General features: G+C 41.2%; 1 protein-coding gene across 1 annotated transcript; it reads left to right on the top strand.

Annotated features, from left to right (window-relative positions):
• The first annotated feature begins 3,541 nt into the window (after positions 1 to 3,541).
• On the top strand, positions 3,542 to 21,329 carry LOC139729868 (2-Hydroxyacid oxidase 1-like). The gene is made up of 8 exons (XM_071640791.1): positions 3,542 to 3,696; positions 9,756 to 9,907; positions 10,989 to 11,259; positions 12,536 to 12,708; positions 15,661 to 15,752; positions 17,118 to 17,279; positions 19,341 to 19,410; positions 21,271 to 21,329. Exons 1-8 carry the CDS (start codon positions 3,542 to 3,544, stop codon positions 21,327 to 21,329), a joined length of 1,134 nt encoding a protein of 377 aa, XP_071496892.1.
• The last annotated feature ends 966 nt before the right edge of the window (positions 21,330 to 22,295 follow it).

Raw genomic sequence — 22,295 nt, 5'->3', positions numbered from 1 at the left:
ACACATATAGTACAATGTATCAGTAAACATGAGTCATGTGAGTGTACAGATCGGAGTCAGCTAGCACTGGGGCCCCAAAGATATGAAATGTGGACAAAGTCCATGTACATGACTGGGAAATTCTGAATTCGTAAACGCATCCGGGCGACTCAAATGGCGTTAAAGGCATTACTTACCTTTTGCAGACGAAGCAAAAAACCCGGCTTTAGTGCATCAAAATGTAGTTCTAAAATGTGACTTATGGATAAAAACAACCAATGTGAAAATTTGAATCGGTGCAATCAATGTTAAGCATAGTTAAGTATACAAAATGAGAAAAATAGTTCTCTATGACTCATGGACCTATTTTTGATGTCGGTCTCGTTGACCGCATGGCTTATGGGTGTCGGTCTCTTGGGATGGCCCCCACACCACACCCTTATGATGCTCAAGAACAATATATTCATCGATTTATCGATCGGCAATTAGCGGGCTTTCGAACTGTCCGAAAAAGAACGCCTAAGTTGCAAAAAATCCCAAGATTTCGAGCGCGATCGTCATCTCGCTGTTTTATTCGTGTGAATGCGGATAAAGAGAAGAGAGATTTGGCCCTTTAAACAAATCAGGGTATGTGTATATTTCTTTTAATGTCTGCAAACATAAATCAGTGGTATTAAACAGTTACTCTGATGTCGTTTGTATTTCAATGAATCTCAAATAACAACCAGTTACGTTTCCATAGAGATACAGGTATCAGTGAATTCCACCCATACGTACTTATAGCATTGTGTGCTGAAAGTCGCCCGATTTCCCAATATAGAAGCCTTTTCTACGTCATAAACCCTCAGCTGCACGGCGCGCCTCGCCCTAGCAGAAATTATGAAATGGGTTCAAGAATGTAGCCAATTGGAATCGCTGAAATGAGTCACGTGTGCGTGCATTAATTTTTTACTAACATGCACGGGCCGGTGCAAAAAAGCGTAAAGTCACTGACGTCACAATGTTTACACTAGCAGTGCACACTCAATCAGTTGTTACAAGTGCGTCGCGCGCTACTATGCGCGCTGTCAATCCTGTAAACAACTTCTAGTTCGCGCTGCCAGCCGGCCTTTTTTGTGCATAACATGTGGCGTACGTATACGTAGTGCAACATGCACTCGGCTTCGCCTCGTGCATGTTTCACAATTGTAAATACCCTCGAGTGCACTATACGCCTTCACTAACGCACTCTATCCTGTGCATCATTTGTGTATTATGAAATGGGTTCAAGAATGTATCTATCCTGTGCATCATTTGTATATTATAAAATGGGTTCAAGAATGTAGCCAATTGGAATCGCTGAAATGAGTCACGTGTGCGTGCATTAATTTTTTACTAACATGCACGGGCCGGTGCAAAAAAGCGTAAAGTCACTGACGTCACAATGTTTACACTAGCAGTGCACACTCAATCAGTTGTTACAAGTGCGTCGCGCGCTACTATACGCGCTGTCAATCCTGTAAACAACTTCTAGTTCGGGCTGCCAGCCGGCCTTTCTTGTGCATAACATGTGGCGTACGTATACTCTATTATACAAATGATGCACAGGATCTCGGGTATTTACAATGTAGTGCAACATGCACTCGGCTTCGCCTCGTGCATGTTTCGCAATTGTAAATACCCTCGAGTGCACTATACGCCTCCACTAACGCCACGAAATAATCCTGTGCATCATTTGTTTTATAAAATGTGTCGAAAATTCGAAAACTAACAGCATTTTCAGCGTTTTTCACGTACCTTTGTGGGTCAAGACGTCCGAAGATGTTCGTCCCAAACATTTACGCACGTCGCACTCGAAAAGCCCGCACATACGTATGATGAAGGGTTGGGTTTCCGGACACTTAAGTTCCCGCATGAAAACTTACTTATTTTACATAGAATATGCACCCTTTACCTTAAAGATTTGATATAGACTCCTCATATAGGCCTACTAGACAACATACTTTGAAAACGGCGTGAGAATTAACCTGCTAAATCGTTGGATTTGCCCTTCAAAGTGACTCCATGTACACGTCCGGTCCCACAACGCTTGGTCTACTGTACTGTACGTGTAAGAGTATACGTACGCCACACATGTTATATATGCACGAGGGAACAAAGGCCGGCGGCCGCGGCAGCCCGAACTAGAAGTTGTTTACAGGATTGACAGCGCGTATGCATGCAATTCAAAGGAGCCGCAGCGCGCACAGACGATCGGCAATAAGATTTAACACGCAGTGCAATGGGACTGAGTAACCAAAGCATACGTGACTCATTTCAGCGCTTCCTATTGGCTACATTCTTGAACCCATTTTATAAACGTATACTAGTATACAGTACATGTACTTATATGTGCGGGATTTCCGAGTGCGACGTGCGTAAATGTTTGGGACGAACATCTTCGGACATCTTGACTTTTGAGCGCGAGCGCTACTCATGTAGCTGACTGGTATTGACCCACAAAGGTACATGAAAAATGCTGTTAGTTTTCGACCCATTTTATAAATCAAATAATACACAGGTTTGAGTTCGTGACGTTCGATGCAGCTCACTCTCGGGTATTTACAATGTAGTGCAACATGCACTCAGCTTCGCCTCGTGCATGTTTCACAATTGTAAATACCCTCGAGTGCGCTACATCTCCACTAACGCACTCTCACCTGTGTATTATTAATCTTGTATACTAGAGCACGCACTTTAGTGCGCGCATGCAAACCTCAAATACGCGCAGCCTGAACTCCCAAATTCATTGACCCTACCTGCCAAAATATCAAAAATCCGTCATAAATTCCCCCCAAATTCTCGGATCACTACCAAAAGTTAATCGTTTGTTACTTGTGTCATTTTAAACCTTTCCTGCAAGTTTCATCTAAATCCGTTTACTACTTTTTGAGTTATTTTGCACACGGACAAACTAACTAACGAACAAACAAACAAACCAACGGTAACGAAAACATAACCTCCTCCCTTGGCGGAGGTAACAAACCAACGGTAACGTAAACATAACCTCCTCCCTTGGCGGAGATAATGAACGAGTGAATGAATTCAAATAAAAATGAAGAATACAGTAGGTAGAAGACGGGAAATGAATGCTTTTGAATTACCCCCCTCCCCCACACGCATACACGCTTATCGTAGAACCTATTGTATGTACGCTATTTGATTCGCCAGGATGTGTACAGGAAGTCATTCTGTTTTTAACCCACGGACTTTGGTCATGCTATATAATAACAATGCATGCGTCTCGCACAGCGTGCAGCTTCCTTTTCATTCAGTTAAGGTTGCTACTTGACGCACGTATAAAGTCGTCAGTACATGTGTTTGAGTGTAGCCTTTTTGCAAATTGCAGCTCGCAATGGACTCGCACACAACGAGCGGTGGACTTCGCTGTACACAGCTCACTCAGCTCCGCTCGCAGGTCGCGACACTTGCTGTGACTGTGCACGCGTCCACAAAATAATCGCGAGCTGCCTTTGCAAAAGGCTAGTTGGAGTGTGCTTGTCCTACAGGATCTGTGGTTTATGTTGTAGTTCAATACGACAACATGGCCAATAGCGGCGAAAAATCCTTAGGCCTACTAACTCTCGAAGACTATCGGCTTCGTGCCAGGGAAGTTTTATCCCCCGAAGCTTGGGCATTTTACGACGATGCGACTGGACGCAAAGTTACCTATCGGGCCAGCTCGGTAGCCTTTGACCGGTGAGCGTTTTAATCGCATACTCGTATGAAGCTGTTAGACGTCCACCTTTAATGCTATCATTGTTTTGTAGGTACGTTCGTATAGGGAGTATAACTGGTAGGGTTGCTTTTATTATCAATTGTGCACACACAGAGGATTTGCGGAGAATGTTCCCATGTCATCGTCCCCTAAAACTGAACACGCGCAGACTCAAATAAAATTGATAACATTAGCTGACGGAAGTGAGCATTAAGCCCTACTGGTTTCTAGGAATAATCGGCAGGATTTCAATTAAAGATTCATTTTCCCATAGGCGTCTAAAATCATCTGGGTTTGTGTGTTGTCAAGAAAATAATAAATTTCTTCCACTATAATATCACCATTTCATCTCTGGGGAAAGCTTGGTAATTTGTAGATACAAAGTGTTCCCCTAAGGAAGAAGAGCCATGGGGGGGGGGGGGGAGCATTTCATGAAGCATTTTGTCCGACAATCTTGTCCGACAAATTTGCTCTCAGCCAATCAGATGCAAGGATTTCATTAGCTTATAACAGTTTGTCAGAAAAAAAAATCTGACAAAACTCTTCTTGAAATGCCCGCTGTTGCGACACGGATTGTCGCCCCCGTCACGGATTGTCGTCTGGCGACAATCCGTGACGCTTGTGCAGTTCCCAGTTTTTGACCTCGAAGGCGACAATCCATGATGGCAAAAAAAAAAAATTGTTGCGACACGGATTGTCGCCCCGTCAAGGATTGTCGCCCAGGGCTCGGGGTGGTTCCTCCGGTGTTAAGCTTTGGTGGGATGGGTATGACTGGTAAGTTATGCGTATGTGTGTGTGTGTGTGTATTTGTACTGAGCTGCATGATATGTGATGTGTATGATTATTGTAGGTGCGTACAATAAGTGACTTGTGTATGGGTTTCCGTATTGTTGTGTGTGTGTGTGTATGTGTGTGTTTGGAGTATAATAATACAATATTTAGAAACTGTGCATGTGTGGTGGTTGTATAGTGGTAGTGGTTTGTTTGTGTGTGTGTATTCGTGTGCCTGTATGCTTACGTGTGTATGTGGTATATAGTGGCGTGTGTGTATATCAAAGGGTATGTGATGGTGCGTGTTTGTGGGCGCAGTTTTGTGCCTGCATGAGTATCTGAGGGGTTTGGTGTTCGTGGGCTACGTAGGCCCTACGTATGTGTGTTGTGTGTGAGCGTTCGTGTGTCTACGTAAGGCCCCGGTCACATAATGCTCTGCGTCCGGCGTTACGTCCAAATAAGTCTTTTTTTTTCTGCGGACACCCGGGGATCTCTTGCCGTCACCTGAGCATTTTTACAAAACATACGGGAAAAAATATGCGGGCGATACAGAGAGATACGACCAAATGCGGATACTTGCGTCCACTTGCGGATATTCTTACGAATTTGCACGTAATTTTGTTCTTTCAACTTGCATAATCTTCCGAATAGTTCGGAACACTTGCGGAGAGTTGCGACTATTTACGGAGAGTTGCGGATATTTTCGGATAGTTACAAATTGTTATAAATAATTATGTACAATATGACGATCCCTGCCAAGTCAATGTATTATGACAGCAAATTTATCACATATTGGACTATCTTACATTGTACACTGGGGAAAACTGAAATTGAATTAACGTACAAGTTGTGAAAACTTTTTGCATTTCTTTAATTTGCTTTACAATAATGAAAGATATATGAAATTTTGAACTTGAAGTTTGAATTTTATTTGTGCAGCTCAAATATGGATAAACATCATAAATGTAAAGACTACATAACATAATTATACCACAAATAGAATACTGTCTAGATCGATAAGTTAAACAGAGTAAGAAAATATTACTTACAGTCATGGAATAGATAAACGGTGGTTACGCTGTCATTGTGCAGCGATATTCATGACTTTCTGGGTTATGTTAAGGAGATTGTTATAATAAAGCAAAGCCTATTACATTTCCAGAAAAAAAAAATCATTAGGACATTCGGACACCCCTCCCACACCCAAATACAATAAAAAATGTAATATCCATGGAGCGTAAAGTGGGTAAGACTATAGGGAAATACTAAATTCGTTCTCATTTTATATCGTTTATCGGTGTCCCACATCTTCCCGGCCAGAAAAGTGAAAAAAATGCTGTCACCTCATCCCCCACCCAAAAATTGCTTTCCGAGTTTCGAAAAATATACATTCAAATGTACAAGGAAAAATGTTCAGCACCATTTAGTCCATGGGCCAAGACCCGAAAAATGGGTTGTTGGTACCATCTGAGGTGGCACAACCTTTTTGGTGTCATTTTGTCGGGCATAGATATGCTTATCAAGCTATGATAGCATTTCCAAATGAGTAGCTTAGTCATAATAAATTAATTTTTAACCAATTTGGTCTCAATTTATATCCCTATACTTCTGATCGAAACTAAACCGCTATACAAAGAAGAGCACTGCCTTCTGTATGTCCACAGGTGTTCTGTTGTAAACGCGGTGCGCTTAGTCTTTATTCAAGGCAGCGAAGGGAATATCCAAAGGGTTATGATGTCCACAGCTGTCACGCGGTGCGCTTAGTTCTTTATCTAGACCAATGTACCGTTATCATATCTAAAGTTCCTCATAAAAGGGATTATCTATACTGTTTTCATACCACCCTATCAACAAATACATCACTTTTAAACAAAAATCACTCTGTTCATTTACAATGTTATTTATTATAATGTATTGTAGTGTACCGGTACATTGTTTTTGCATTATCTTTCATTGTTGGAGGGAAATAAAGCGAATGCGCTGCAGCTTGGCAACACGAGTTGTGTGGCTTCCCACGCGTCTCTGTGTTCCAATGCGAGTGGAAAACAGAAAACGTCGAAGAACGTAATTGCATCCGTAACTCTCCGCAAATATCCGTAAGCGGACGAAAGTGTTGTGATACGTTAAGTTGCGGTTGATTTCGAATACTTACGGTGGACGTAAACGAACGCAAACGGAAGGGAGGTAAAATGTTTTGCGGATGGTCTGCGTTCAAGCTATGGAGAGTTACGTTCAGTTACGGGTAGTTACGTTTGGTTACGGTTACCTTTCGTAGGTCTGCGTCCGTGGAGTCCCTCTGCGAAATTTGAACATTTCAAAATTTCGCAGGTTTCCCGCCTTCATTTTATGCCCCAGTCACACAGTGCTTTACGATGGATTACGTCCGCCGCGGATAGATACGAATAAGTGGACGCAGGAAGACACAGCGTGGACGCAGGCATCCGCAGGGACGTATGTAGACGTAACTGTCCGTAACTCATCCGTAAAGAAACGCAAAAGGACGTCGCCGAACCTGCGAATTTTGAAATGTTCAAAATTTCGCAGAGGGACGCCACGGACGCAAACTTACGCAAGTAACCGTAACCAAACGTAACTATCCGTAACTGAACGTAACTACCCGTGGCTTGGACGCAGACCATCCGCAAAAAAATACCTCCCGTCCGTTTGCGTTCGCTTACGTCCACCGTAAGTATCCGAAATTAACCGCAAGTTAACGTATCACAACAGTTTCGTCCGCTTACGGATATTTACGGACAGCTACGGATGTTGCGGACAATTACGTCCTTCGACGTTTTCCGTTTTCCTCTCGCATGGGAACACAGAGACTCGTGGGAAGGCACACTACTCCTGTTGCCAAGCTGCAGCGCCTTTACCTGAAGGAATGCTACAACACAGTCGGAGCGGTGGAGAGGCAGAACTGCATGATCAAATTATGAAATTTCTCCCACAATTAATGGTCATTTTAAGTGGCACCCATGTATACTCATGACATCGGTTGACTCTTGGTGCTGAACTTATTTTCTTGTACTCTTCGAATGCATATTTTTCGAAAAAAAAAAGCAATATTTTGGGTAGGGGATGGGGTGACAGCATTTTATTCATTTTTCTGGCCGGGGAAGGTGTGGGACAGGGGCAACTATATAAAATGAGAACGAATTTAGTATTTCTCTCTAGTCTTACCCACTTTACGCCCCATCGAATGTGTATTACATTTTTTTTTTTTATATTGTACTTGGGTGTGGGAGGGGTGTTTGAAAGTCTTGATGTCTTTTTTTTTCTGTAAATTTAATAAGCATTGCTTTATCATAAATATCTCCTTAACATAACCCAGTACGTCATGAATATCGCTGAATAACGACAGCGTAACCACGGTTTGTCTATTCCATGACTGCAAGTAATATTTTCTTACTCTAATGTTTAACTTTTCGATCTATATTTGTGGTATAGTGATGTTACATGTGACCCTGCACCACAAAACACACAAAAAGACGCCACACATGAAATTTTAGTTGAGAGCATATTCTGAAAGAGCAGACTTTAAGCTTTAAAATGATGTATTACTCAAATCAAAGGGACTCTCCTGACCTATCTAAATATTGGAAAGAATGCACACACTCAGAAAAAGTGTGAACTGAGAAAAGAGGCTCTGAAGTACAGTGTCTATTCAAGCGCTTAATCTTTACCAAGCCGTGCTGGTTGTGCGATGAATGGGACAAAAAACAGGATGGAAACCACCGGAGTAACAACAATGAGGGGATTATCAGATTAAACTGAAATTAATAATGATAATAATAATAATAATAATAATAATAATAATAATAATAATAATAATATTAATATTAATAATGATAATAATTAGAATAATAATGATAATAATAATAATAATAATGATGATAATAATAATATTAATAATAATGATAATAATAATAAGGCCTTATTTAGCCAGGGTAGCCAAGTCAAGATCGGCTCGGTTGACCCATTTCACCTATTTTCAGTCCTCACACAAAATCAGTGTATGCGACTTTTTGTTCGTTTTGTGATGCACGGTCACATATATTCTTTACATTTATGACGTTTATTCATATTTGAGTTGCACAAACAAAATTCAAACTTCACGTTCAAAATTTCATATATCTTTTATTATTGTAAAGTAAATTAAAGGATTACGATTTTTTTCACAACTTGTACGTAATTCAATTTCTGTTTTCCCCAGTGTACAATGTAAGACAGTCCAAAATGAGATAACCTTGCTGTCATAATACACTGACTTAGCAGGGATCGTAAGAGAAAACCAAATTGTCCATAATTATTCATAACAATCTGTAACTATCCGTAACTATCCGAAAATATCCGCAACTCTCCGCAAGTGTTCAGAACTATTATGTGCCAATTCGTAAGAATATCCGCAAGTGGACGCAAATATTCGCATCTGGTCGTATCTGTCCGTATCGCCCGCATTTTTCCCCGTATGTTTTGTACAAATTTCTGGTGACGGCAAAGGATCCGTGGGGGTCCGCGGAAAAAATGACTTTTTTGGACGTAACGCCGGACGCAGAGCATTATGTGACTGGGGCTTTACGTTTCTTTACAGACGAGTTACGGACAGTTACGTCTACATACGTCCCTGCGGATGCCCGCGTTCACGCTGCGTCCCCCTGCGTCCACTCATCCGCATCTATCCGTACGTGACCCATCATAAAGCACTGTGTGACTGTTGCATTAGCACGCAGGAGATAATAGGAACGAAACATTCAAGCGACACAATTCCCACAACACGCGCAGCGCTCCATCACACACACACACACACACACACGCACAAACGGACACTAAATTATCATGTGCACGCGCACATACACACTTCCTTGAAACCTCACCATGACGTTTTACATGGCATGTTTGCATGGATGTAGCCATGTAAGTTATGTGTTAGTATTTCAACGACTATGTCCAGAACGATATTACCCAGCAAAATGCGCTTCGAGGGCGGGCGACAATCCGTGCTGCCAACGCCCATCACGGATTGTCGCCCCGAGCAGGAGGCGACAATCCGTGTAGGGGCGACAATCCGTGTCGCAACACCCGCTAGAATACTTCCTTTACGGAAGAATATTACAAGTGGTTCGCTATCACGTGATCATATTTGATGCAATTCCTGAGTGGTATTTAGCGAGGGAGGTGGGAAGACTAACCCACCGACATAATAGCCCCTTAACTTTTCCTACTAATACTTCAGCCTATCTACCTTCGCGGCCTTATTTTTCTTCTCCAGGTACGTGTTCCGACCTCGCATTCTCCGTGACGTCACGAAGCGTTCTCTTTCCACCACGATCCTTGGTCAGCCAATCAGCATGCCCATCTGTATCGCGCCTTCAGCGAACCACCGCTACGCGCATCCAGAGGCTGAGGCGGCTACAGCGAGAGGTATAAAGTTTGTAACCGTCGATGATTACATTGGTTATGCTCATTCATCTCTTGCTCACTCATTTGTTTTCATGTATTTTTTTTCTTTTCATGCTTTTAAAGCTTTCAGATGTAATATTGAAGGAGGGTCTACATGACACACACACAAACACACGCACGCGCACACTCCCCCCATCGTATCCGGGCAATTACCCCCAGAGGGCAATTACCCCCCGGCTAAATACTGGTTAGTGGTAAGGTTAGAGTAAAGATTAGGGTTAGGGTTAAGATTAGGTTCAGGATTAGGATTAGGATTAGGATTAGGGCCAGGGGAAGGGTCCGGGGTAATTGCCCAGCGGGAAATTTCCCTAGACCCCACTCCCATACACACACACACACGCACACGCACACACACATACACACACTTAGGCCGTTTTAGACTTCATTTGGTGTTTCTCCGACATGGTAAACATCGGATTTAGCTTTAAACTCCATATCAATGTGTATCAAATTTAACTGAAGCTGTCTTTGAACTGATTTCCAGTGCAACGTTAAGCCCTATCACACCTTACCTTTGATACATTATCAAATCCTATAACGTCTTCCGCTCTAATGCACACGCATTTTGCAAAAGAATACAATGACATGCCCTTGGGATCTGTTATTCTGATCATGAGCTACTTGTGTCTCAATAAGTGAACGCATGACGATAAAGGCTTATGGAGCGCCAACTGTAGCAGTATGATAATAGTGTAGAAGTAGTAGTAGTAATGATAATAATGATAATAATAACAATATCAATAAGGTTTTCTTTAACCAGAGTAGCCTCTTCAGCGGGCCCTGGCATTATTATTACCCTATAGCGTTGCTAGGTACCCATTTATACACGTGGGTCGAGAGGGACATTGTGGGTAAAAAGCATCTTGTCCAAGGACGTTAGCACTAGTCGGGGATCGAATTCGGGTCCTCCGGTTGGGAGAAGGGAGTCTTATCGACTATACCACAGCGCCCCCACGATAGCACTGTATTGTTCATGTTGACAGATTTCTCCTGACATACACTGCCGAAGCAGCACAGCATTCACTATCATTATCCTCCACAGGGGCTACAGATGCTGACACCCTGTTCATCCTCTCGTCTCTCGCCAACGTTAGCATCGCTGAAGTCGGTCGGAGTTCCCGTTCCGGGTTGAAATGGATGCAGCTCTACCTGATGAAGAACCAGGAACACACCATGCACATAGTGAAAGAGGCGGAGAAGGCTGGTTTCCAAGCCCTTGTCTTGACGGTGGATCTGCCTGTGATCTCATACTATTCTTTCCTTATTAACGAAGATAATGCGACATCCAGATATTACAACGATCCATCGCTGAGGTATAGGCGATCTTTCTGCTCAATGTGTGCTTTTAATCGATTCATCATCTGAGGTTTCCTCTCTTATTTTCGTTTCGTAACATAACCGAAAGGGCAAATTGGAACTTTTTCTTTAAAGTTTGTGATTCTAAATCGAAAGAAGGGAGATAATAAGGCGACGGAGAAGAAAGAGGAAGGCAGAGTTAGGAATACAGAATATATGCCATTACGTCTTGTATAGGAGGTGAAATTAAATTTACGTGCACCCATGCTCCGTTGTGATCTAACTCTAAATGGTGGCAACTGCCATCATGGAGTAGTTAAAGCAGAACTCGGGCCGCTGATTTTCAGACTTTTATATTTTTGAACAACTATAAAATTGGTTGCAATACTGCTTGATACATAGTGATTGGGATGAGAAATAAGAATATTTTCGAAATTTATGACAAATAACGATGCAAAAGGATGATGACATAGCTGCTTTCCCATAAGAATGGATGAGTGTGGGCTGAAAGAAGCAGAAAAGAAGGAAGAATGCATAAATTCTACACAGGTGCCTTTGTTAAGCAAGCGATGTTGTGTTTGATTGCATTGCTATACATGTAGGCCTATTTCTCAAATGTATAAGCCTCTACTCATGCATTTTCTTGGTGAGCCCCGCTGATGCAGTCTGTTGATGGTGAAGCTGCTATACCTTGTTCAGTGTAATTTGTTTTGGGTTTTCAGAGTATTGGTTTCTTGTGCTAAGGGACCAGAATTAATTCCACAAATCTAAACATGGAAATATAGATTTATGTACTACATGATGTAAAATTATGAAAATCACCTAGAGACCATTTAGTGTAAGACGTTGGATAGTAGGGAACTTTCGCTGCACGACAGGAAGGCCGAGAAGACAGTGACAGTGACAGTCCCCGCACTCGGACTCCCGTCCCCATTTCTATGTGCAGTTTTGCTTTTAGAGTGTGGACGCAGCCGTTGCGACAAGATCCCTGATTGGCTGGCTGCAGGAAGGCGGTTCAATCCGTGCCCAACATCGGCACCGGCAGGGACGCTACTATATTTTGGCCTAGAACCGTTCTTGTTCTCCCCAGAACGGGAGGTTTTTCGGATTTTAGCGCAGAAGCAAATTTTGCCCACGGCGCGCTCAACTACCGGCCGCGTCGTGCTTGCGAAAATTCGCTATTGACGATGAGGAACTGTTTGATCCCAATCACTGCTCTCTACAGCTTATTAGAGCAATTTTCACGTTCTCTCAAGAGTCCTTATAATGGTGACCTTTTCTTCTGTTTTGTAGACCGGTCAATCTTGCCATTGATCTGCCAGAAGTGCACAAGGCAATTCATTCAGGCGACACAAATATTCATTATTACCTGGGTACTCAATGGCAACGGCCCATGACCTGGGCTGACGTCAGGTGGTTAAAATCTATGACGTCACTGCCTATCGTATTGAAAGGAATTCTTACTGGTGAGTCTCCCGTGATTCCCTAACATTGTAAAAATCGTAGAACACTTCTGTAATGCATACAGAAATGGATCCCTATGGCGGAGAAAAAACGTTTAGAGGAACCAACTCAGTGATTTCCTTCTCCCATCGAAGCTGATTCCGCAGATCACAAAATCGTGCCAAACGAGCCTCTGCCATTTGTTGTACATCGTGTAATATCACATATTAGCGAATGGGGGAATTAACCTCTAAAGAACTACAGTGCAAATGCAAGTTGACCTGTATTGATTCATAATGAACTAATTATTCCAGTTTGTTATTCCGAAGATTCGTTGTTCCAAAGGTTCGTTGTTTAAAAATTATATAAGTTTCGTAATTCCGAATATGAAATAAGATTCGTTGTTTCGAAGGTTCGTTAATTCGAAAATGAAACAAAATCTTCGTTATTGAAAAGTTCGTAGTTACGAAGTATTGTTAACCTTATTTCATTTTCGGATTACGGAACCTTTGGAATATCGAAATTTATTTCCATTTTCGGATGAACAAACCTTCGGAATGATGAACGTTATTTCATTTTCGGATTACCAAATCTGCAGGAATAACGAACCTTCGTAATGACGTCACAAAAGATTATTTAGGTCCACATGATAATTATGTACAGTATATTTTGTAACAATGTATCTATTACTTTTTCTTCAAATTACTTGTGTATACCAACAACGACAACAGCCAAAGAAACAACAACAACCACAGCAACTTTCTAAACCAAGATTCTGCCAGAAACAGCACCTGTCAATCATTTCTAAAGGCCGTGTCACACCTTTCCGGGCAAGCTACGCGGGCTCGTTGCCAGTAGGGATTTTCCAGCACGCAGGAGAATTTTCTGCGTGCGGACAAGGATGTTGGCGAGTTCCGTACTTGCGTCTTACCTGTTAGAGGCGTGCTGTATACCTGCTATTTGTCTGTATTCCGTGTGACCTGCTTGAGAGCTTTGAAACCGGTCCATTTTCAGCTACGAGAGACATACGGGGACTACGAAGTATCTACGTTACAGCTGCAAAGTACCTGCTTGGGGGCTGCCTGCGAGCTGCTGCCTCTAAGGGCCTCCTACTGGTGTTCTGCATGTCTGCGGGCAAACCCCCTCGCCTCAACCGGAACGAGTTTTGAGCATGCTCAAGGCCTTGTCACACCGTGTCTGGGGAAGCCTTGCTGGTTGACTTGCGGGGGAAAAAAATTGCTACCCGGACCTCCCAGCAGTTGGTCCGCACCCGACAGTAATTAGTGCGTATCTCACCCGTAGTTGCCCGCAGGTGTGAGAGATTTACCCGCAGCCAAGTTTTGAGCATTCCGGGTGAGTCGCGGGGATTGCCCGCAGAGGTCCACGCAGAACTGCCACGCAGGTACTTCGCAGTCACCTTATGCGGCCAAGATAATGACATTCTGTGGGACTTCTGCCATTCCGTCAGAGGAATTCCTTCTCTGAGTTGTCAGCCCCACGCTATTGGCACGCAGGTCATACCCGCAAGTAGAACTTAAGTAGAACGCGTCCAGCAAGTAAGACACATGCAAAACTCGCCCAAATCCTTGCCTGCCCTCAAAAATTGTCCGGTATGCTGGAAAATCCCCACACGCATCAAGCCCGCGTATCTTGCCCGGAAAGATGTGACAGGGCCAAAACTTTGCTGCTGGTAAAGAGGACATAACTTTGTATTTTTCCGGTATGCATGAATATATCTTTATTTGTTAACAATTATCAATATTCTATTCTTTGCACATTTTAATGTATGACTGTTTTATAATTCCTGCTTATTCTGTGTCATGTCTTGCTGGAAAAAAATGAAAATAAATGAATTGAATTGAATACTTAAGCAATAATTGACACAGATGATGAAACTGGCAGAACCTTTTTTATTATCATTTCGTTCATGGTGTCTGTATGTATGTACAAATTAAAAAAATCACTTGAGAGAATAATATATACAAAATGGTTCATCTTTCAGCATGGCTACTTTGCCCGTGAAAGCGCATATCTCATCGTGACAGAAAACACGGAAACACAGCAACAAATATCTTGGTTTGGAAGGATTGTTGTTGGTGTATCCAAGTAATATGAAGAAAAATAGTACAAAAAATGTTGTAAAATAGATGGCACGTATGGCGATATTCATTTGGTCACGTACAAGTGATGTTGACGGTATTATAAATTAAAATGAGTCAAAATGCATCATTATGCACTGCATAGTCATTCTATAATGATTTTTCCCAAGTGACGAGGCATAGTCAGCAAACAGTAGACACCAGCACAATATCAATCTACACATGAAGAAGTATTTGATAAGCCATAACTGGCTTCTTGTTTTGCCATGCAATGAAAAAAAAAAATGAATGATTCAAATACGTCCGAGCTGCTCCCTATAGTTTATATAGTACGAGCGCAAGAAAACGTCCTCACTTGGTGCTTGCCAATTGCACGAAATTGAAAGCGGGAAGGGGTATTTGTTTAAACCTATACGGCGAGCACAAGTGTCATTATGAACATGCCATGCAGAGAACGCCATCTGGCCATGCCACTAAGTTTGCTTCCTGTTTATCCAAGCACTGCTCCTACATTTTTTCCGGTGCGTAAAGCTGGAATCATATGCGATGCCGAAAACAGATGTTGTAGAACGTGACGTTTAATGTAGACATTTTTTCTCTTTAACAATGATCAATCATAGACCAAGGCGGTAGGTACTAGGCGAGCCTATTACCTCTTTGGTTGGACCTAGGATCACACACATCCTATAGTGTCCATGGTAACAAGATGTTTGCAAGTTGCCGCACTATCATTTGCCATGGCAAACAATCTCACATCCCACCTGTCTCGCCGCTGCTGGTCATAGTGACGGCGGATTCTTCTTTGTAAGTTGTGATTTTCTATAAATGTAGTGCCTCTGCATAGTCTCATATCCTCATATCCTTCTATCGCTCCAGGCGAGTCGGCTAGAGAGGCGTCCGACGCCGGGGTCGCCGGGGTCATTGTATCAGCTCATGGTGGTAGAGCGCTGGATGGTGTTCCAGCTCCGGTAGGCCGCTCTTTCCTGCTTTACACTTCCTTAAATGGTTCATTTGTGTAATCAGCTTACAATCCATGAAGACTAGTCCCGAGCATACCCGGGCAGTCGTCTATTGAAAGTGCGTTATAAAAGGACAATCTGATCGTCCTTGATATTGTTTAAGCTTGATATTTTCCATTACGACCTGGGAATGTCCTATGCAATGAACGTACGTACTCCTACTTACATGGGCCCTATTTCATTAAAAGATGCTATGACAACTAGCAACTCCTGCTGGAATGTTGATTGCCATGGTAACGACAAGAATCTAGGTTTCTGATTGGCTGTTGTTACTGGAAGTTGCCATTCTACAAGAGTGGCCGTCCTAACGTCTTTTATGCAATGGGGCCCTGGAATCCAGATAGCAAGCATTAGCTGTTACTACATTGAGCCAGGGTTAGATACAAATTTCCAAGATTAGATACAGTACCTACATGAGGAACAGCATTAATTTTCAGGTGTGAAGTTATATGGTTCCTTTTTTCCCCTACATGTTTGTTAATTCATAGATCAGCAGTTGTGATCTTAACAAATTTCATTTGTAGAGGGAGACAAATTGAAGAACTTCACACCTGAACCTTCACCCCTCTGAATAATATCTCTCTTTTATTTAACATTCATTTTTTTCATTTTAGAGATATTCATGAAATCTAACTAGGTTAGTATACCAAAGGTACATCTAATCACTCGCATATTCTTTGGGCATTTTATGTCGTTCATATGGTAAGGACATTTTGCAAACTTAACAGGAATCGAACAGTTGGATAATTTTTATTAGGATACTAATATACTGAAAACATGTATCGTTATGCTATTTCTTGTCACCTACTGGGTGGCGCTCCGAATGCTGCTGCTGATAATGATGACACTATAATGAGAAGCAATATTTCTTTTCTCCTGCTTTTATCCTCACCCTTTCGTCCTATTTTTTCCCTTCCTCTTCATAATGATCTATATAATGTTGTTGCTGAAAGTGGTTGAAACACTCACACACACGATCACGAGCGACGCGAGTTTTTATTCAATATTACAAACTTTACGGTCGAATTGTTGTTCTTTTTAGCTCTTCCGAGTAATTACCATTATCAACCTTCTTCAAGGAATATGTCCCTCTCGACCCAGGTGTATACATGGGTACCTGGCAACGCTGGGGTAATAATAATGGCAGGGCCCTCTGGTAGAGCAGCGGCAACACTGAAGAGGCTACCCTGGATAAATAAGACCTTATTATTATTCCAGGAATACAGGGTTTCGAGATGATTAGCTTCAGAGAGATAAAGGAAATATGAACTTTAACGTAGATGCTACAATTTTTGATGTTCTTTTTATATCTAGATTGATGTTCTCTCGGAAGTGGTGTCGGCGGTCAAAGGTCAAGGTTTAGAGGTGTATCTTGACGGAGGAGTACGATGCGGTACTGACGTCCTCAAGGCTTTAGCAATGGGGGCGAGGGCCGTCTTCATCGGAAGACCAGCTATTTGGGGACTGGCTTGTGATGTAAGAAGTAAAAAAGGGCCTTGCGTTCTCACTCATTGAGGTAACCAATGTGTAGTAACAAGAAGACCGATGCAATCACGTGGTCACGTGATGCGATAACGGTGCAAAAAAAAAGGAATAAAAGTGACAAAGATCACATCAGACATTGACCACTGACGCCCTATTGTACCGCAATCCCACAACCCCCCCCCCTCCCCCTCCAAAAAGACGTTACTCGTCATTCGAATATACCTTCGGAATTTCTGCAGTAATGACCGTAATTTTGATACATGTTTTGATCTATTCTTGCTTAGACATCGCTTATTGAATGTCCCGATTTTCCCTTAATAACAAGAAGTACTTAAATCCTGCGACCTCAGAATTCTACAGCTTGCCTTTTGACAATCACTCTTTAAAAGGGAAGAAGAAAAAAACTCAGACCATAATATTTGCTACTTCTAAGGTCTCTTCACTAGCTCTCATAATCTCCTTCAAATTTACTTCCTGATACATCATGTTTTCAATTTGTATTCGTCTGAGTCCAACAAGACCCACTTTAATCAGAGCAAGGTGACAAGAACACTGCGAGATTGATGAATAGGAACGAGTAAAATGATATGTACATGATTGGTGACTCCATCATGCTCTGTCCTAAATGCTTAAAGGGAAGGTAAACCCAAAGAACAATGTGGAGTGAGTGAAAGCAGCAACATTAGTAGAACACATCAGTGAAAGTTTGAGGAAAATCGGACAATCGATGCAAAAGTTATGAATTTTTAAAGTTTTGGTGTTGGAACCGCTGGATGAGGAGACTACTAGAGGATATGACGTATGAGTGGACAACAATACAAAGAAAATATAAAGGAAATTCAACAAAAATTCACTTTTCTAGAATTATGAAAGAGCAATGGACCAACCGCTTTCAGAAAGCAGGAAGAATAATTGCTACCCTTAACATATGTCAATATCAAGTTGATGGAATTTGTAATTTTCATGAAAAATGGATTTTTGCAGAATTTTCTTTATATTTTCTTGGTATTGTTGTCCACTCATACGTCATAACCTCTAGTAGTCTCCTCATCCAGCAGTTCCAACATCAAAACTTTAAAAATTCATAACTTTTGCATCGATTGTCCGATTTTCCTCAAACTTTCACTGATGTGTTCTACTAATGCTGCTGCTTTCACTCAATCCACATTGCTCTTGGGGTTTACCTTCCCTTTAAAGGGATCGTATAGTTTTGGTTGAGCCTTAACTTCAGGTTTTTATCGTTTTTTGGTGAGATAGTTAGAAACCTCTCATGAAATAAGAAAGAGAATGTAATTCCAAAGGGGGTTAACGTTTATTTGATGAAAATTGGTCTTTAAATGGCCGAGATATCCAAAACAGAGAGATCCTATAGCCCCACATTTTATTACGATCGTTTTGTTTTACTTTGTTTTTGGATGTTTGAAACCCGATTTTTATCAAATAAACTTTGAATTCCTCTTAAAATGGTATGCTCTGTACTATTTCATAAGTGTTTTTTGGTATCTCGCAAAAATTTAAAGCCCAATTTTCATCTCCACCCATACTGCACAATCCCTTAAAGGCCGTTTGTATACTCTTGTTTGCAATGACACTTTAACTGTCGATCGTCGTGTGATGATCAGACGATCAAGTAGGGAGTGACAAATCCAAGATCGTGTTGTATGATGAAGAATACCAACAATCTGTCTTGAAGACTGTTCACTCTTTGTTTTGTACATTGATTCGGACATTAAGGGGCGTGGTCCAGGCCGTAGTCTGAGTCCAACAAGAGCCATTTTTATTTTTTTTTCAGAGCAAGGTGACAGGGGCGCTGAGAGATTGATGAAGAGCTCATAATATGAATCGAGTAAATGTACGTGATTGGCGACTCCATCGTGCTCTGTCCCAAAATGCTTAACTGCCTTTTGCGTGCTTGTTTTGCAGTGACACTTATTGGCGATCGCCACGTGATGAGCAGTCGACCAATATTGGGAAATGAGAATCCCTGAAAGTATTGTTGGAAGAAGAATACCAACAATTCCGTATATCATGCTTTCATTTTCTTCGTGGTAGGGTGCGTCGGGGGTAAAGAAAGTGCTGTCCATCCTTCGCAACGAATTCGACTCCAGTCTTGGACTAGCTGGTGAGTCGGCAGGAAAAGCAAACTCCTCCTATATGGCTGTTTTTCTATGTTTGTCAATGACTTAGTCAATGACTTAGTCATTAGAACTCTCCTTAATTATTACCCTGTTTTTACTCCTAAATCATAGCAAATTTGATGAGAGAATTAGGGAAATGTTACGTACCAGCCAATGGAAAATCAATCAATCTCACTCCGCAATTCAGCCACTTGGCTACCATGGCAGTATTGTGAATAAACCAGATTGAATTGAATTGAATTGAATTGAAAAAAAAAGTGATGACATCATCATCCATCCTATGGTTAGTTTGCATATTGTGACTGTAATCCCTATCGTTTCTTAAAGGGATAGTACAGTATTGGTGGAGATGAGAATTGGGCTTTTAACTTTTTGCGAGATACCAAGAAAACACTTATGATATAGTACAGAGCATACCATTTTAAGAGGAATTCAAAGTTCATTTGATGAAAATCGGGTTTGGAATGACAGAAACATCCAAAAACAAAGTAAAACAAAGCGATTGTGATAAAGTGTGGGTCCCACACTTTAGTAGAATCACTCTTTTTGGATATCTCAGCCATTTCAAAACCAATTTTCATCAAATAAAGGTTGAATTCCTCATAGAATTACATGCTCTTTCATATTTCATAAGAGGTTTCTCATTATCTCACCAAAAAATGTTAGAAACTTGAAATTGGGTCTCAACCAAAACTGTACGATCCCTTTAAAGACATATGAAGTATTAAGGGTAAAACAGTGTTCGTAAGAATGCAGAACTGTCAGATTTCGCTCCAAACTGTCTAGTACGTCTACTACTCATCGACCACATATTTTTAGATCGACCTTCATTCGATATGTTGCAAGGAAATATGGAATGGTGCAAGACGGGTTCTCAAACCCTTACGAAAGCTTATGTTTTCACTCTAAGATTCATCACTTTATGCGACCTTTCTGGCTTTAAAGGACAAGTTCACCTTCATAAACATGTGGGTTGAGTGAATGCAGCAATATTAGTAGAGCACATAATTGAGAGTTTGAGGAAAATCGGACAATCCGTTCAAAAGTTATGAATTTTTGAAGTTTCTGCTCACTCAGGGCTGGACGAGAAGACTACTATAACTTGTGATGTCACATGAGTACAACGATATAAAGAAAGGATAAAGAAAATTCATCATATTTTCACTTTTCTCGCATAACAAAAGAACACTTGACTTCTCTCTTTCAGAAGGCAGGGGAAATAATATTACCCTTAACATATGTCAGTTATAAGTTGAAGAAATGTACCCTTTATTCAAAAAGTACAGTTTTGTGAAATTCTCTTTTTATTTTCTTTACATTGTTGTACGCATGACATCATACACTGTAGTAGTCTTCTCATCCAGCAGTGACTACGCAGATACTTTAAAAATTCATAACTTTTGAACGGATTGTCCAATTTCCCCAAAACTTTCATTGATGTGTTCTGCTAATATTGCTGCATTCACTCAATCTACATGTATATGAAGGTGGACTTGTCCTTTAATGAGAATGCTTTTCTTCTGTTTATTTGCCTTCGTTATAGGCTTCGTTTAACAGCGTGTGGAGTTCTCTGTCATTAACTGTATCAAGATGTCAAGCGTAATTATAACCGTGTCTAATGACCAGAATATGCTTTAATGTCATGTGATTATGAACCCTCTTTTACTTGTCCGCAGGTTTCTAATCAATGCGCATTTCTCACTTGTTACTTTTCTTATCTGTACTTTTAGAAACCCCCCCCCCCCCCGATTCCCTTTATGTTATTTCCTTTCTCTTTCTTTCTTCCTCCCTCTTTCTTTGTTTTTTTTTTTTTAATTTCATTTTCTCTCTTTTTATGTCTCCAGGATGTACCGGTCCACATGATATTCCGGAATCTCTGGTAATCCGCAAATCGTACTTGTAGCAGCTATGTGCCGAGAGCGGTACGATGTGTACATCTTAACCCGCAATCACACAAAATCTACACTTGAAAGGCTTTGGAAACGTCTCAACCCACAAGTCCTAGGCCTGGGTTCTTCAGTATCTTGCCATCATTAAATATGTACTTCTGAAACTCTCTGCATTTACAGTATACATTTTCTTTTTTTGCAGAAAGGTTGGATAAAAGAAGGTTCAAGCAATGGTACAGTATTGGTGGAGATGAAAAATGGGCTTTAACTTTTTTTGCGAGATACCAACAAAACACGTATGAAATAGTACAGAGCATACCATTTTAAGAGGAATTCAAAGTTTATTTAATGAAAATGGGGTTTGGAATGACTGAAACGTCCAAAAACAAAGTGAAACCAAACGATCGTAATAAAATATGGGTCCCACACTTTATTAGGATTACTGTTTTGGATATTTCAGCCATTTCAAAATAAATTTTCATCAAATAATCGTTGAGATCCTCATGGAATCACATGCTCTTTCATATTTCATAAGAGGTTTCTCACTATTTCACAAAAATAATAGAAAACATGAAGTTAAGTCTCAACCAAAACTATACGATCCCTTTAAGTCTCCTTTGACCCAGTGACCCCAGTGATCAGGTTACGAAAAGTTATACAACTGCCTTCAGCTTCAACATGCCCTTTTGCATTATCAAATGGTGGTAACAATATTGACTGAAAGGGAGGGGGGATGGGGGGGGGGGGAGTTTGACATCATTCATTTAACTCGCGCAAAACAGACGTGTGTATTATGTTTGCATTGTGTGTGTGTGTATGTATGTGTGTGTGTGTGTGTGTGTGTGTGCGGAGGGTGTAATTCCTACTTTTGAGGAGAATAAGTTATGTGGAAATTGCGATGAAGAAAAAGAAATTGCTTTAAAAAAATATAGGATTGGTTAGATGGGAAAGGGTTGTTTTCTGAACAAGTGCCTATCATA

This window comes from Diadema antillarum, unplaced genomic scaffold (assembly GCF_040938485.1).
Source record: "Diadema antillarum isolate AM-2024a unplaced genomic scaffold, OU_Dant_1.0 seq00000266_RagTag, whole genome shotgun sequence".
Lineage (NCBI taxonomy): Eukaryota > Metazoa > Echinodermata > Echinoidea > Diadematoida > Diadematidae > Diadema > Diadema antillarum.
The sequence above is the reverse complement of the archived record's forward strand: the minus strand, read 5'-3'. Positions and strand labels throughout refer to the sequence as shown.

Bases quoted from the DNA above. Each gene is read 5' to 3' on its own strand.
- LOC139729868 (XM_071640791.1), top strand. From the start codon at position 3,542: ATGGCCAATAGCGGCGAAAAATCCTTAGGCCTACTAACTCTCGAAGAC. The intron at 9,908-10,988 runs GTATAAAGTTTG...TATCCTCCACAG, and splicing joins TGAGGCGGCTACAGCGAGAG to GGGCTACAGATGCTGACACC. The intron at 15,753-17,117 runs GTAGGCCGCTCT...TTTTATATCTAG, and splicing joins TGGATGGTGTTCCAGCTCCG to ATTGATGTTCTCTCGGAAGT.